The 14,513-nt window shown below is 52.4% G+C and overlaps 1 protein-coding gene across 2 annotated transcripts; it reads left to right on the top strand.

Moving 5' to 3' along the window:
- The first annotated feature begins 6,391 nt into the window (after nucleotides 1-6,391).
- Nucleotides 6,392-13,719, top strand: LOC138755020 (leucine-rich repeat and calponin homology domain-containing protein 1-like). Of its 2 annotated transcripts, none has more exons than XM_069920166.1 (3): nucleotides 6,392-6,583; nucleotides 6,838-6,915; nucleotides 10,343-13,719. In XM_069920166.1, exons 1-3 carry the CDS (start codon nucleotides 6,407-6,409, stop codon nucleotides 10,451-10,453), a joined length of 366 nt encoding a protein of 121 aa, XP_069776267.1. In that variant the 5' UTR covers nucleotides 6,392-6,406; the 3' UTR covers nucleotides 10,454-13,719. The 2 variants fall into 2 exon arrangements, with proteins under 2 accessions (XP_069776267.1, XP_069776266.1); XM_069920165.1 differs by lacking the exon at nucleotides 10,343-13,719 and adding an exon at nucleotides 7,886-8,480.
- The last annotated feature ends 794 nt before the right edge of the window (nucleotides 13,720-14,513 follow it).

Raw genomic sequence — 14,513 nt, 5'->3', positions numbered from 1 at the left:
TTTCCCCAGCACACGGTGGACAAATTGAACATCGTGAGCTACCCTCCAATCCTCTGGCACCTCACGCTTGGTAAAGGACATGTTTAATATTTCTGCCAGTTCCTCTGCAATTTCTACACAAGCCTCCCTCAAGGTCCGAGGGAATATCATGTCAGGCCCTGGGGATTTATCCAACCTTATTTGCTTTGAGACAGCAAACACTTCCTTCTCTTTAATCTGTATAGATCCCATGACCTCACTGCTTGTTTTCCTTACTTCCCATGACTTCCATGCCCATTTCCTGAGTGAAATCTGATTTAAAAAAAAACATTTAAGTTCTTCTGCCATCTCTTCTGGCTCCATGGAAAGTTGAGCACTCTGATCTTCAAGGGGACCAATGTTGTCTCTTACTGTCCTTTTGTTTTTAATATACCTGTAGAAACACTTAAGATTTTCCTTCACATTGTCTGCCAAAGCAACCTCAGGTCTTTTAACCTTCCTGATTTCTCTCTCGAGGTTTTTCTTGCATTTTTTATACTCCTCAAGTTCCTCATTTGCTTCATGCTATCTGCACCTGTTATACACCTCTTCCTTCCAAACCAGATCCATATCCCTCGAAAATAAAGGTTTCCTATATCTTTTAAACTTGCCTTTGATCCTGGCCGGAGCATACAAACTCTCTGTACTCTCAAAATTTCTTCTTTGAAGGCATATCCCTGCCTGAAAACAACATCCCTTTCCACACATTCTAGATCCTTTCTAATTTCCTTGAAGTTGGTCTTTCTTCAATTTAGAATCTCAACCCAAGACCCAGACCTAATCTTTCTCCATTATTAACTTGAAACTAATGACATTATGATCTCTGGAGTCAAAATGCTCCTCTGTGCATACTTCTGTCACCTGTCCTAATATGAGATCCAGTATTGCACTCTCTCTAATTGGTACTTCTATATATATATATATATATATCTCTATCTATCTATCGATCGATCGTGAGCTACCCTCCAATCCTCTGGCACCTCACCCTTGGTAAAGGACATGTTTAATATTTCTGCCAGTTCCCCTGCAATTTCTACACAAGCCTCCCTCAAGGTCCGAGGGAATATCATGTCTGGCCCTGGGGATTTATCCAACCTTATTTGCTTTGAAGCCAGTGGTGCTTTTGTATCTAGCGATCTGTATCTAGCCATCTGTATCTAGCCATCTGTATCTAGCCATCTGTATCTAGCCATCTGTATCTAGCCATCTGTATCTAGCCATCTGTATCTAGCCATCTGTATCTAGCCATCTGTATCTAGCCATCTGTATCTAGCCATCTGTATCTAGCCATCTGTATCTAGCCATCTGTATCTAGCCATCTGTATCTAGCCATCTGTATCTAGCCATCTGTATCTAGCCATCTGTATCTAGCCATCTGTATCTAGCCATCTGTATCTAGCCATCTGTATCTAGCCATCTGTATCTAGCCATCTGTATCTAGCCATCTGTATCTAGCCATCTGTATCTAGCCATCTGTGTCTAGCCATCTGTGTCTAGCCATCTGTGTCTAGCCATCTGTGTCTAGCCATCTGTGTCTAGCCATCTGTGTCTAGCCATCTGTGTCTAGCCATCTGTGTCTAGCCATCTGTGTCTAGCCATCTGTGTCTAGCCATCTGTGTCTAGCCATCTGTGTCTAGCCATCTGTGTCTAGCCATCTGTGTCTAGCCATCTGTGTCTAGCCATCTGTGTCTAGCCATCTGTGTCTAGCCATCTGTGTCTAGCCATCTGTGTCTAGCCATCTGTGTCTAGCCATCTGTGTCTAGCCATCTGTGTCTAGCCATCTGTGTCTAGCCATCTGTGTCTAGCCATCTGTGTCTAGCCATCTGTGTCTAGCCATCTGTGTCTAGCCATCTGTGTCTAGCCATCTGTGTCTAGCCATCTGTGTCTAGCCATCTGTGTCTAGCCATCTGTGTCTAGCCATCTGTGTCTAGCCATCTGTGTCTAGCCATCTGTGTCTAGCCATCTGTGTCTAGCCATCTGTGTCTAGCCATCTGTGTCTAGCCATCTGTGTCTAGCCATCTGTGTCTAGCCATCTGTGTCTAGCCATCTGTGTCTAGCCATCTGTGTCTAGCCATCTGTGTCTAGCCATCTGTGTCTAGCCATCTGTGTCTAGCCATCTGTGTCTAGCCATCTGTGTCTAGCCATCTGTGTCTAGCCATCTGTGTCTAGCCATCTGTGTCTAGCCATCTGTGTCTAGCCATCTGTGTCTAGCCATCTGTGTCTAGCCATCTGTGTCTAGCCATCTGTGTCTAGCCATCTGTGTCTAGCCATCTGTGTCTAGCCATCTGTGTCTAGCCATCTGTGTCTAGCCATCTGTGTCTAGCCATCTGTGTCTAGCCATCTGTGTCTAGCCATCTGTGTCTAGCCATCTGTGTCTAGCCATCTGTGTCTAGCCATCTGTGTCTAGCCATCTGTGTCTAGCCATCTGTGTCTAGCCATCTGTGTCTAGCCATCTGTGTCTAGCCATCTGTGTCTAGCCATCTGTGTCTAGCCATCTGTGTCTAGCCATCTGTGTCTAGCCATCTGTGTCTAGCCATCTGTGTCTAGCCATCTGTGTCTAGCCATCTGTGTCTAGCCATCTGTGTCTAGCCATCTGTGTCTAGCCATCTGTGTCTAGCCATCTGTGTCTAGCCATCTGTGTCTAGCCATCTGTGTCTAGCCATCTGTGTCTAGCCATCTGTGTCTAGCCATCTGTGTCTAGCCATCTGTGTCTAGCCATCTGTGTCTAGCCATCTGTGTCTAGCCATCTGTGTCTAGCCATCTGTGTCTAGCCATCTGTGTCTAGCCATCTGTGTCTAGCCATCTGTGTCTAGCCATCTGTGTCTAGCCATCTGTGTCTAGCCATCTGTGTCTAGCCATCTGTGTCTAGCCATCTGTGTCTAGCCATCTGTGTCTAGCCATCTGTGTCTAGCCATCTGTGTCTAGCCATCTGTGTCTAGCCATCTGTGTCTAGCCATCTGTGTCTAGCCATCTGTGTCTAGCCATCTGTGTCTAGCCATCTGTGTCTAGCCATCTGTGTCTAGCCATCTGTGTCTAGCCATCTGTGTCTAGCCATCTGTGTCTAGCCATCTGTGTCTAGCCATCTGTGTCTAGCCATCTGTGTCTAGCCATCTGTGTCTAGCCATCTGTGTCTAGCCATCTGTGTCTAGCCATCTGTGTCTAGCCATCTGTGTCTAGCCATCTGTGTCTAGCCATCTGTGTCTAGCCATCTGTGTCTAGCCATCTGTGTCTAGCCATCTGTGTCTAGCCATCTGTGTCTAGCCATCTGTGTCTAGCCATCTGTGTCTAGCCATCTGTGTCTAGCCATCTGTGTCTAGCCATCTGTGTCTAGCCATCTGTGTCTAGCCATCTGTGTCTAGCCATCTGTGTCTAGCCATCTGTGTCTAGCCATCTGTGTCTAGCCATCTGTGTCTAGCCATCTGTGTCTAGCCATCTGTGTCTAGCCATCTGTGTCTAGCCATCTGTGTCTAGCCATCTGTGTCTAGCCATCTGTGTCTAGCCATCTGTGTCTAGCCATCTGTGTCTAGCCATCTGTGTCTAGCCATCTGTGTCTAGCCATCTGTGTCTAGCCATCTGTGTCTAGCCATCTGTGTCTAGCCATCTGTGTCTAGCCATCTGTGTCTAGCCATCTGTGTCTAGCCATCTGTGTCTAGCCATCTGTGTCTAGCCATCTGTGTCTAGCCATCTGTGTCTAGCCATCTGTGTCTAGCCATCTGTGTCTAGCCATCTGTGTCTAGCCATCTGTGTCTAGCCATCTGTGTCTAGCCATCTGTGTCTAGCCATCTGTGTCTAGCCATCTGTGTCTAGCCATCTGTGTCTAGCCATCTGTGTCTAGCCATCTGTGTCTAGCCATCTGTGTCTAGCCATCTGTGTCTAGCCATCTGTAGATTATAGATATATATATATTGATTTGGAAAAGTTTCCTGAACACATCTGACAAACTCCAAGCCATTCAGCCCTTTTACAGTCTGGGAGTCCTAGTCAATATGTGGAAAATTTAAATCCCCTAAATTTAAATCACCTTGTGTTTCTTGCAGCCGTCTGCTATCTCTCCAGAGATTTGCTCCTCCAATTCTAGTTGACCATTGGGTGGTCTATAATACAACCGCACGAGTGTGGACATATCTTCCCCTTTCCTTTGTTCCACCCATTTGGCCTCAATAAACAAGTCCTCTGGTCTGTCCTGCCTGAGAACTGACGAGCAGTGCCACTCCTCCCCCTTTCATTCCCACCTCCCCCAAATTCTAGTGCACCTAAAGCAGTGGAAGCCTGGAACATTAAGCTGCCAGTCCTGTCCCTCCTGCAACAAAGTTTCACTAATGGCCCCAATGCCAGAATTCCACATGCACTAACTAAACTCAACTGATTCCTTGCAACACTCCTTGCATTGAAATAGGTGTACCTTAGAATATTTCTACCACATACACCCCGTTAACCTAACGGTGCCTGCAATTTTCACATCCTCTTTTCCCTCCTCCACTCCTCTCTCTTGCTTTGGCTCTCTGGTTCCCCACTCCCTGCAAATCTAGTTTAAACCCACTGGAGCAGCACTAGCAAACCTTCCCGCAAGGATATTAGTCCCCCTTAAGTTCAGATGCAAGCCGTCCTGTTGGAACAGGTCCCACCTTCCCTGGAAGAGTGCCCTGTGATCCAGAAATCTGAAGCCCTCCCTCCTGCGCCGTCTTGAGTCACGCTTTAAGCTACATTATCTTCCTATTTCTAACCTCACTAGTACGTGGCACAGGTCGCAAACCTGAGATGATCACAACCATGGAGGTCCTGTCCTTCAACCTAGTGCCTAACTCCCTGACTCTCCCTGCAGGACCTCTTCACTGTTCCAACCATGTCATTGGTCCCTATATGGACCACAACATCTGGCTGCTCACCCTCCCTCCTGAGAATACCATGAACCGGATCTGAGATATCTGGCACCAGGGAGGCAACATACCAATTTACATACCATACTCTAATATCTTCCACGGAACCTCTTATCTGTCTGTCTATGGAATCCCCTATCACTAAAGCTCACCTCTCTTCCCTTCATAGCCACAGGACCAAACTCTGGAAGGTTGCCTCCCCAACAGTATACAAAATAGTATACTTATTGAGGGGAACAACGAGAGAGAAGGCAATACTGGATCTTGTATTAGGGAATGAAACAGGACAGGTGACAGATGTATGTGTAGGGGAACATTTTTGGTCCAGTGATCATAACACCATTAGTTTAAAGTTAATTGTGGAGAAGGATAGGTCTGGGCCTCAGGTGTGTGATGGCATAATATAGGGAGAATTTCGCTCTGACGCCAGGAGTGTGTGATGGTGTGGAGGGACCATCTCTCTCTGACTGACCCTGGGAGTGTGATTGGAATGTGTGGAGGGAACTTCACTCTGTCTGACCCCAGGAATGTGTGATGGGATGGTGCAAAGGGAACTTCTGTACCTGACCTGGAAATGTACGATGTGACGGTGTGGTAGGAAAAGAGTAGAATTTAGTGGCAATCACAGAAATGTGTAGACGATTGGCAATTAAATATCTAAGGATATCAAATGATAAGGAAACGTAGGCAGGAATGTAAGGTAGCGCTGTTAGTTAAGGATGAGATCAGGGCAATAATGAGAGATCTTGCATCAAGATCTAAGGATCAAAATGTTGAATCCATTTGGATTAGGATTGGTGAAGGGGAAGAAAATCACTGGTGGGAGTTGTCTATAGCCCACCCTTAATAACATTACAGTGGCACAAGCAAAAAAAATGAAATATTACAACCATGTCAGGAGAGAACAGCAGTAAAAGCCGGGTCTTTTACATGCACATAGACTAGGTGAATCAGGTTGATCGAGGCAACTTTGGGGAAAATTATATGGAATATATGTGGGATGGCTTTCCATGACATGTGTGTATGAGAGGGAGAGAGAGGGGACTTGTGCATGAGAGGGACTGGACGTGTGTGAAAATGAGAGAGAAAGAGAGAGAGGACATGTGTGTAGGAGAGAGGGAGACAGGATGTGTGTATGAGAGAGAGAGGGAAACGGGACAGTGTGTGAGAGATGGGACGGGGGTGCGCGCGAGGGAGAGACGGGACGGGTTGCGCGCGCGGGCGGGGGAGACGGGACGGGGTGCGCGCGCGGGCGGGGAGACGGGACGGGGTGCGCGCGCGGGCGGGGAAGACGGGACGGGGTGCGGGTGATGGGACGTGAAGGGACGCGCGTGCGGGACGGGGAGACGGGACAGGGTCCGCGCGCGGGCGGGGAGAAGGGACGGGGTGCGCGTGCGGGTGGGGGAGATGGGACGTGAAGGGACGCGCGTGCGGGACGGGGAGTGAGAGAGAGAGAGTGTGAGTGTGAGAGAGAGAGAAAGATATGGGACGGTGGGTGCGCGAGAGGGACGATGGCATTTCTAATCCTATGGACCTGTGTTTTTGGTCAGAGTATCGAGTGGCGTTTGAAACGTTCCTTGCCTGAGGATCTGGGGGAGGCGCTGAATAACGGAGTGATGCTCTGCCAGCTGGTGAACCATCTCCGACCTCGCACTATCACCATTATACACACCCCCTCTCCTGCCGTGGTGAGTGTGGTAGATCGGAGGGGGAAGGGTGCACAGGCGGGGGGGTGTTGGGATCATGTCGTGCAGGTTGCAATGTGGAAAGATGTGAAGTGTAGTAATGAACATGGCAGCAATGGCGGGCCTGGGGAGAACGGGGTAGAGGGGCGAAGGAGGAAGAGCATGTTACTCCCCAAAAACACAATTCCATGAACTGCCTCCCCACCACCTCATCCTCCGTTACCTCGTTTTTTCCCTTTCTCTTTCTCTCTCTCCAGCCTCAGCTCAGTCTCGCCAAGTGCCGGAGGAATGTGGAGAGTTTTCTGGAAGCCTGCCGCAAGTTGGGAGTTCCTCAGGTAGGGGATCATCAGCCCGAGATCGTGGGAGGGAGCATGGTGGGTAACACAGAGTGTCGGATCACACTCAGGATTGCTCAACCAGGTTAGGGGTACCCACCACCACAGCTGGTGCCCACCCCACCTCAGGATCCTGGATGAGCCCAACCTCTCCAGGGCGGGCTCCGGCCGGCCCAGGGCGGGCTCCGGCCGGCCCAGGGCGGGCTCCGGCCGGCCCAGGACGGGCTCCGGCCGGCCCAGGGCGGGCTCCGGCCGGCCCAGGGCGGGCTCCGGCCGGCCCAGGGCGGGCTCCGGCCGGCCCAGGGCGGGCTCCGGCCGGCCCAGGGCGGGCTCCGGCCGGCCCAGGGCGGGCTCCGGCCGGCCCAGGGCGGGCTCCGGCCGGCCCAGGGCGGGCTCCGGCCGGCCCAGGGCGGGCTCCGGCCGGCCCAGGGCGGGCTCCGGCCGGCCCAGGGCGGGCTCCGGCCGGCCCAGGGCGGGCTCCGGCCGGCCCAGGGCGGGCCCCGGCCGGCCCAGGGCGGGCCCCGGCCGGCCCAGGGCGGGCCCCGGCCGGCCCAGGGCGGGCCCCGGCCGGCCCAGGGCGGGCCCCGGCCGGCCCAGGGCGGGCTCCGGCCGGCCCAGGGCGGGCTCCGGTGCGGGGAGCTGACTGGAATTGTGCTGAGTTTGAAGCTTCTGTTACTGTCCTGTGTGTTGCACTCAGCGCATAATGTTTGTTCTCTGTCCCACTCCCTCTGCACTCCCTCTCCCTCTGCACTCCCTCTCCCTCTGCACTCCCTCTCCCTCTGCACTCCCTCTCCCTCGGCCCCCCCCTCCCTCGGCCCCCCCCTCCCTCGGCCCCCCCCTCCCTCGGCCCCCCCCTCCCTCGGCCCCCCCTCCCTCGGCCCCCCCCTCCCTCGGCCCCCCCCTCCCCCTGCTCTCTTCCCGCTGCCCCCCTCTACCTTACTTTGCCTATTCTCTCTCCCCATCCCCACAGCTCGACCTGTGCTTGCCGTCTGACATTCTGCTGGGCCGTGTGTGTCGGCTGCACCGGACGGTACAGGAGGTGTTGAAAAGGGCCGAGCAAGACTCCGGCTGCCTGGCCCACCATTTCGCCGGCTTCGCCACCTTCTACGTTTGTGTCATGTCGCTGCTTTACCTGGTGTATTGTAACGTGCCAGTGTTCTAGCAGTTGGGGGGTGGAACGGAGGGGGCCCGGACCCTAGCCCGGTCCTGAGACTCCCTCGTTCCCCATGGGTGTCTGATCAGTGGCTAGAGCAGTGGGACAGGGTGGGTGAGGGAGTGGGGACATTGGGTCCCATGGGTGGGGAAGAGCCTGGGCTGGTGTCTTAGGGTCCCAGGGGTCGGGTGATATTAGGCCAGGTTCAGTGGGTCCAATGGATGGGGGATCCCCTGGAGCAGGGCCCCAGAGGTATCTGAAGGTCCCCATTCCCCTTGAAACCTCCGAAACCCCCTTCCCTGATGTAATTTATTGTATCTGGAACCAGCTGCTCCCGGGGGGGTCTGTACAGTGTAAATATCCCGTGGGCTGCGTCATGGACTCCGTGCCTTTGAATAAAATGCATACCTTAGCTGTTCAGCAGTGTGTTATGGCGGTGGGGTGGAGCAAGGAAGCTCCAGGGTGAGTGGGAGATTGATATCATGGGATGGGTGGATATCGTGGCAGGGAGGGTGGGTGGGTGGAGTGAGCTGCACTGATTGAGGGATCTCTACAAGAAAGCAATGGGGACATCTGGGGGAGATGGAGGAAGTTCTGCGATTTGAGGGATCTACCAGAGGGTAGGGGTTTGTCTGCCTCCTTTTTGTGCTCTCTGCTGGATTACACCTGTTCAACATTCCCTGCTCCTGCACCCCCACCCCGGGCAGAGCGATGGGGGCTTGGCTCTGCTCTGGGTGAAGTCCTGGACGACGGAAGTGGATGAATCCCTAGGGGCCCATAGATATAGGTGAGGGAGGGTGCATTCCTGCGGGGTGCTGTGGGTGGGGGAAAAATAGGAGGGAAAAGGCTCCATCCCCACGACGCCCTCTCTCCCCCCTCCGACGCCCTCTCTCCCCCCTCCGACGCCCTCTCTCCCCCCTCCGACGCCCTCTCTCCCCCCTCCGACGCCCTCTCTCCCCCCTCCGACGCCCTCTCTCCCCCCTCCGACGCCCTCTCTCCCCCCTCCGACGCCCTCTCTCCCCCCTCCGACGCCCTCTCTCCCCCCTCCGACGCCCTCTCTCCCCCCTCCGACGCCCTCTCTCCCCCCTCCGACGCCCTCTCTCCCCCCTCCGACGCCCTCTCTCCCCCCTCCGACGCCCTCTCTCCCCCCTCCGACGCCCTCTCTCCCCCCTCCGACGCCCTCTCTCCCCCCTCCGACGCCCTCTCTCCCCCCTCCGACGCCCTCTCTCCCCCCTCCGACGCCCTCTCTCCCCCCTCCGACGCCCTCTCTCCCCCCTCCGACGCCCTCTCTCCCCCCTCCGACGCCCTCTCTCCCCCCTCCGACGCCCTCTCTCCCCCCTCCGACGCCCTCTCTCCCCCCTCCGACGCCCTCTCTCCCCCCTCCGACGCCCTCTCTCCCCCCTCCGACGCCCTCTCTCCCCCCTCCGACGCCCTCTCTCCCCCCTCCGACGCCCTCTCTCCCCCCTCCGACGCCCTCTCTCCCCCCTCCGACGCCCTCTCTCCCCCCCTCCGACGCCCTCTCTCCCCCCCTCCGACGCCCTCTCTCCCCCCTCCGACGCCCTCTCTCCCCCCTCCGACGCCCTCTCTCCCCCTCCGACGCCCTCTCTCCCCCCTCCGACGCCCTCTCTCCCCCCTCCGACGCCCTCTCTCCCCCCTCCGACGCCCTCTCTCCCCCCTCCGACGCCCTCTCTCCCCCCTCCGACGCCCTCTCTCCCCCCTCCGACGCCCTCCCTCCCTCCGACGCCCTCTCTCCCTCCCTCCGACGCCCTCTCTCCCCCCCTCCGACGCCCTCTCTCCCCCCCTCCGACGCCCTCTCTCCCCCCCTCCGACGCCCTCTCTCCCCCCCTCCGACGCCCCTCTCTCTCCCCAGCACTCACCCCCCTACCCATCCTCTCCCGTTCTCCCCCCCACCATATCCCCATTCTGATATGCCCTCCCTCCACGTTCCCACCTACGCCTCCCCAAAGTAGGTGCTGGAAGCAGTTTCCTGAGATCCAACCAGGTGCTACCAGGGTCCCGCCGACCATAACCATTCCCCTCCCCCCTTTCCCCGAGGAAATGCGTTCCAGACAGTAGAGCCCATTTGGATACAGCCTCCTCAGCTGGGGGTGTGGAGGGGGTCTGGTCAGAGCAGCTTTCATCGTTAGTCCGTGCCTGTCAGCACTGCTTGCTGCTCCTGCATCACTGTCCCCAGGCTGGTTTGACCCTTCCCCCCACCCCCAGCTGTGCTTTGTGGGGCTGGCCAGGCGCCCTGACTTTTCCCTTTCCCCTCAGGAGGCTCTATGCCAGAGCCATCACATCCTGGAGGAGGACGGACTGCTGAGGGTGGCGGAGACAGTGCGGCAGCTGGAACAAGTGCGGCGAGCAGTGGGAGAGGGAGAGTGAGGTGCCAGGCACTGGGCGCTTGGCATCGGGAAGGATGAACGTCCGGCAGCGACTCGTGGGACCTTTGCCTTGCGGTGGCCCAGGCACCTTTGTCTGGACTTCGGGAGCACTGCGTGGCCAGAGAGGCCACCGCACCCAATGGCCACAATGCAGACCAAGGCAATTCAGCTGTCAAGTTCATACTGGCCCATTGAGAAGGATTCAGCCAGACTCATTCCATGTGCTCTCTGGAGCTCGAGAACTCGTCCAGAAAATAAGAGATTCCCCTGCTCCTCCTGACCGTCTAACCTCTTACTGTGTTTAAAGGCAACAAATTTTTTACCTACATTTCCATTCTTCCACTCACATTTGGGTACACGCATATTTACACAAACACATTTTCACACACTCTAGCTGTACCTCCCCATCATGCATGATTTCATGCACAGGATTACGCAGGTGCAGTTATACCTTCACACACATTTACACTCACAAGAAGCGTGGTTATACTTTCACACACACATTTACTCACATGCAGGTAAAATTATACCTCTGCACTCACAGGCGTTATACCTCCACACACACATTTACACTCACATAGAAGTGTGGATATACTTCCACACACACATTTACACTCACAAGAGGTGTGGTTATACCTTCACACACATTTACACTCACAAAAGGTGTGATTATACCTTCACACACACATTTACACACACAGGTGTGGTTATATTACACATTTACACACACAGGTGTGGTTATACCTCCACACACATTTACACAGAGCTGTGGTGATATCTCCACACACACATTTACACACAAGGTGTGGTTGTACCCCCACATACATATACTCAGACACACACACATGAGGCGTGGTTATACTTTCTCACACACACACCAGGTGTGGTTGTACCACATGCACATTTACCTCCACAAACACATTTACACACACACACACACCCGGCTGTACCTTTCCATTTCCTTTCTCCCCTAGCAATCTGACTATATATTTTAATGTTACCATAGTGACCTGCCACCATTTATAGCTGGATGTCCTGCCCAGTGAGTCCAACGTGTCCTGGTTTTGTTCTGCATTTCCGTGTTCCTGCCTTGGCCATTCTTACTCACCCTCCACTCTTCTGATCCCCCTGACTTATTTCCAAGCTGATCGCCTTCCATTGGTTCCTCGCTCTTTCATGGAGAGGTCGGAGATATGAGGTGGTGGTGGGGTTGGTGTATATATGTAAATCATGGGCCATTACTGTGCTGTAATGTCCTATAACATCTCCAGGTCACCCAGTTGCTCCACAGCAGTGTCCAGTCCCTGGGATTTGGGGGAATTCTAAACCAGGCCCTTTCTAAAGCCATAAATGGACACCATACTCTGTCTGAGACTCAGCCACAGCTTTCTAAAGGTTCACTGTTGCCTTCACTGCAATATGCAAACGCACTGCAGACTTTTTGTTTAATTCGCACCCTCTGTACCTCTTTGATAACACTGGACAACTTTTTTTTCCTGCCAGAAGGATTGCTTCCTGCTGGCATTCACTCTGTCTATGCCCTCATCATTTTGGACACCTCTGTCAAATCCCCCATTATTTGATGGTCTAGGGAATAACATCCTAACCTATTTATCCTTTCCCTTTAACAGTTTATGAAATCCAGACAACATCCTCTTAAATCTTCTCTGCACTATATCTTGCATCATTCCAATAGTTAGGTGACCAAAACTGCACATAATGCTCCAAATTTGACCTCACCAATGTCTTAGACAACTTTACCATAACATCCCAATAATCAATAGTGTAATTAATGAAGACCAAAATGCCAAAACTCTCTTTACAACCGAATCCACCTGTGATGCTTCTTTCAGGGAATTTTTTTATATCTATTCCAAGATCCCTCTGTTCTAACAGACTCCTCAGTGACCTATTATGTATGTCGTACCTTGGTTTGTCCTTCCAAAATGCAACACCTCACACTTGTCTGCATTAAATTCCATCTGCAATTTTCACCCCATTTTTCAGCTGGTCCAGATCCCTGTGCAAGCTTTGAAAACCTTCCTCGCTGTCCACAACACCTCCAATCTTAGTGTCATCTGCAAACCTATTGATCCAATTTATCACATTATGCTGGACAACAAATCTTTTCATGAGGTTTGCTTCCTGAAAATGATAGACAACTTCAAGCAAAACACAAAGATAATTTCAGATTTGCTGTAAAACGGAAGTTGGAGAAATATTGAATTAACTTTGACTTAGCATATTTAATCACATAATGACGCTGACACATTGGGTTGGTTCAATCGAAGAAAAAATGTTTTGCCGCTGATTTTCATTTTTTGATGCCTCTCACGTCAGCGTCCAACAATAGTCAGCGAAGGATTCCAGTTGCCCTGATACAACTTTTCCACAGTCGCAATGTCCTGGTGAAATGTTTCACCGTGTTCGTCACTGACTTCACCAAGATCAGCAGGGAAAAGGTCCAAGTGCAAATGCAGAAAAGGAGTTTTCAATGACATGTTACATTTCATGGTTGCAAACGCTTGATGTAGACAATACAGTGGTTTTCAGCCTTTTTCTTTCCATCTTATTAGCACCAATGGAATCCTATATCATAGGTGTTCTGTGGTTAGTAAGAGATAATTATAGATGAGTGGTAAAAAGATTGAGAACCACTGATTTAAAATATGACAGGAAATCCCAAGAATAGATTATATCTTTTGAAAAAAAGTACCTGATAGGAACATTTTAAGGTGACTTTTCATGATCAGCAGCTCAAAATCCATAAAATACACCCAAAAGTGCTCAGGAAGCGAACTCTTCGTTGTCCAATGTAATGCTCATGTCCAGTGCAACCCTAATGGAGTTGCAAGTGTGAAACCTGGCACTTGCAGCGGTGCACGCACACCCTGTTTCTGTGTTCTACTGTCTTCATTCTGAGCACCACTTGTAACACCACGGTTCTCACCATTAACCCCCTGTCCCCCCCCCCCATTGATAAAAGTTGATTCTGACCCTCACCACTTACCGAGCCTCGGCTCCTGAGCTGGAGTTTGTTCTTCTGCACACCCATGCTGTTTAATGGCAGATTTTTCAGCCGTGGGCCCGCTTTAGGGGAAGCTCCCACTGCCTTTGCCCAGACAAAGAGGGCAGGCTTCCCCACCCAGGAAGGGAACCCTCCTGCTGCTTCATCTGAGCTAGCTGCCATTCTTCTTGTAGGAGCTTGTCGTGCCTCCATTTTTTCCATGAACAGACTTAACAATAAATTATTTACAAAAAAGTAAACTGAAGTATTTTCACATGCTTGAGTATCTTGTCCATCAATCTATATATAATAGGCTCTTTACCCCTTCCATTCCCACCACTGGACTCTTTTCAGTAATCACCCTCTATTGTTTGAGGGGCTTCCACCCAGTTTGGGCCCCTCAATGCCCGGCGATGGGAGGACTCTTCCCCACAGTGCCCAATGCTGTTGGCAGCATTTCCATGCCGATGTCTATGTGCACTGAAAGACCAACAGATTACAGGCCGACCGAAGGATGTCTTTCAGCGAGTTGATGATCTTCCAGCAGCACTGGATGTCAGACTCTGGCATCAGCCTGTAGATCTGAGTCAGTCCTCTGTCATGTTGCTGCCGTAGCTGCACCTGAATACATTTCTACTCCATTGAACCCTTTGATTTCTGACTTTAGGTCATTTTTTTCCTCTTCCACTCCACTATCTGCTCTGTTACTCTAGTTGCCATCTCCAATGTCAGCACTTCCTTTCTTAAATGAGGAGCTCAAAACTGCTCAAGAGACGTACGAGAATGGCAGTGCCCTGGAATGCACATAATTGGGCAGGTTCCAAAGAGACAGCGCTGATTTGGGAGGCCCCTATCAGAGTGGGTCTCCACCTTTTGCCATGCAGTGTCTTCCAACCTCAAGCACCCTCCAATTGATTCAGACCTCGCTTCTGACCCCCTGTCACATGAGTAGAGGTGTGACCTTTTCACTCCTTCATCAACCATGCTCCCCCCCCTCCTCCAACCACATGAGATGGCTGGAATGGCCCTGCGGAGTGTTAGCGAGTCCCTGATC

This window comes from Narcine bancroftii, chromosome 2 (assembly GCF_036971445.1).
Source record: "Narcine bancroftii isolate sNarBan1 chromosome 2, sNarBan1.hap1, whole genome shotgun sequence".
Taxonomy (NCBI): domain Eukaryota; kingdom Metazoa; phylum Chordata; class Chondrichthyes; order Torpediniformes; family Narcinidae; genus Narcine; species Narcine bancroftii.
The sequence above is the reverse complement of the archived record's forward strand: the minus strand, read 5'-3'. Positions and strand labels throughout refer to the sequence as shown.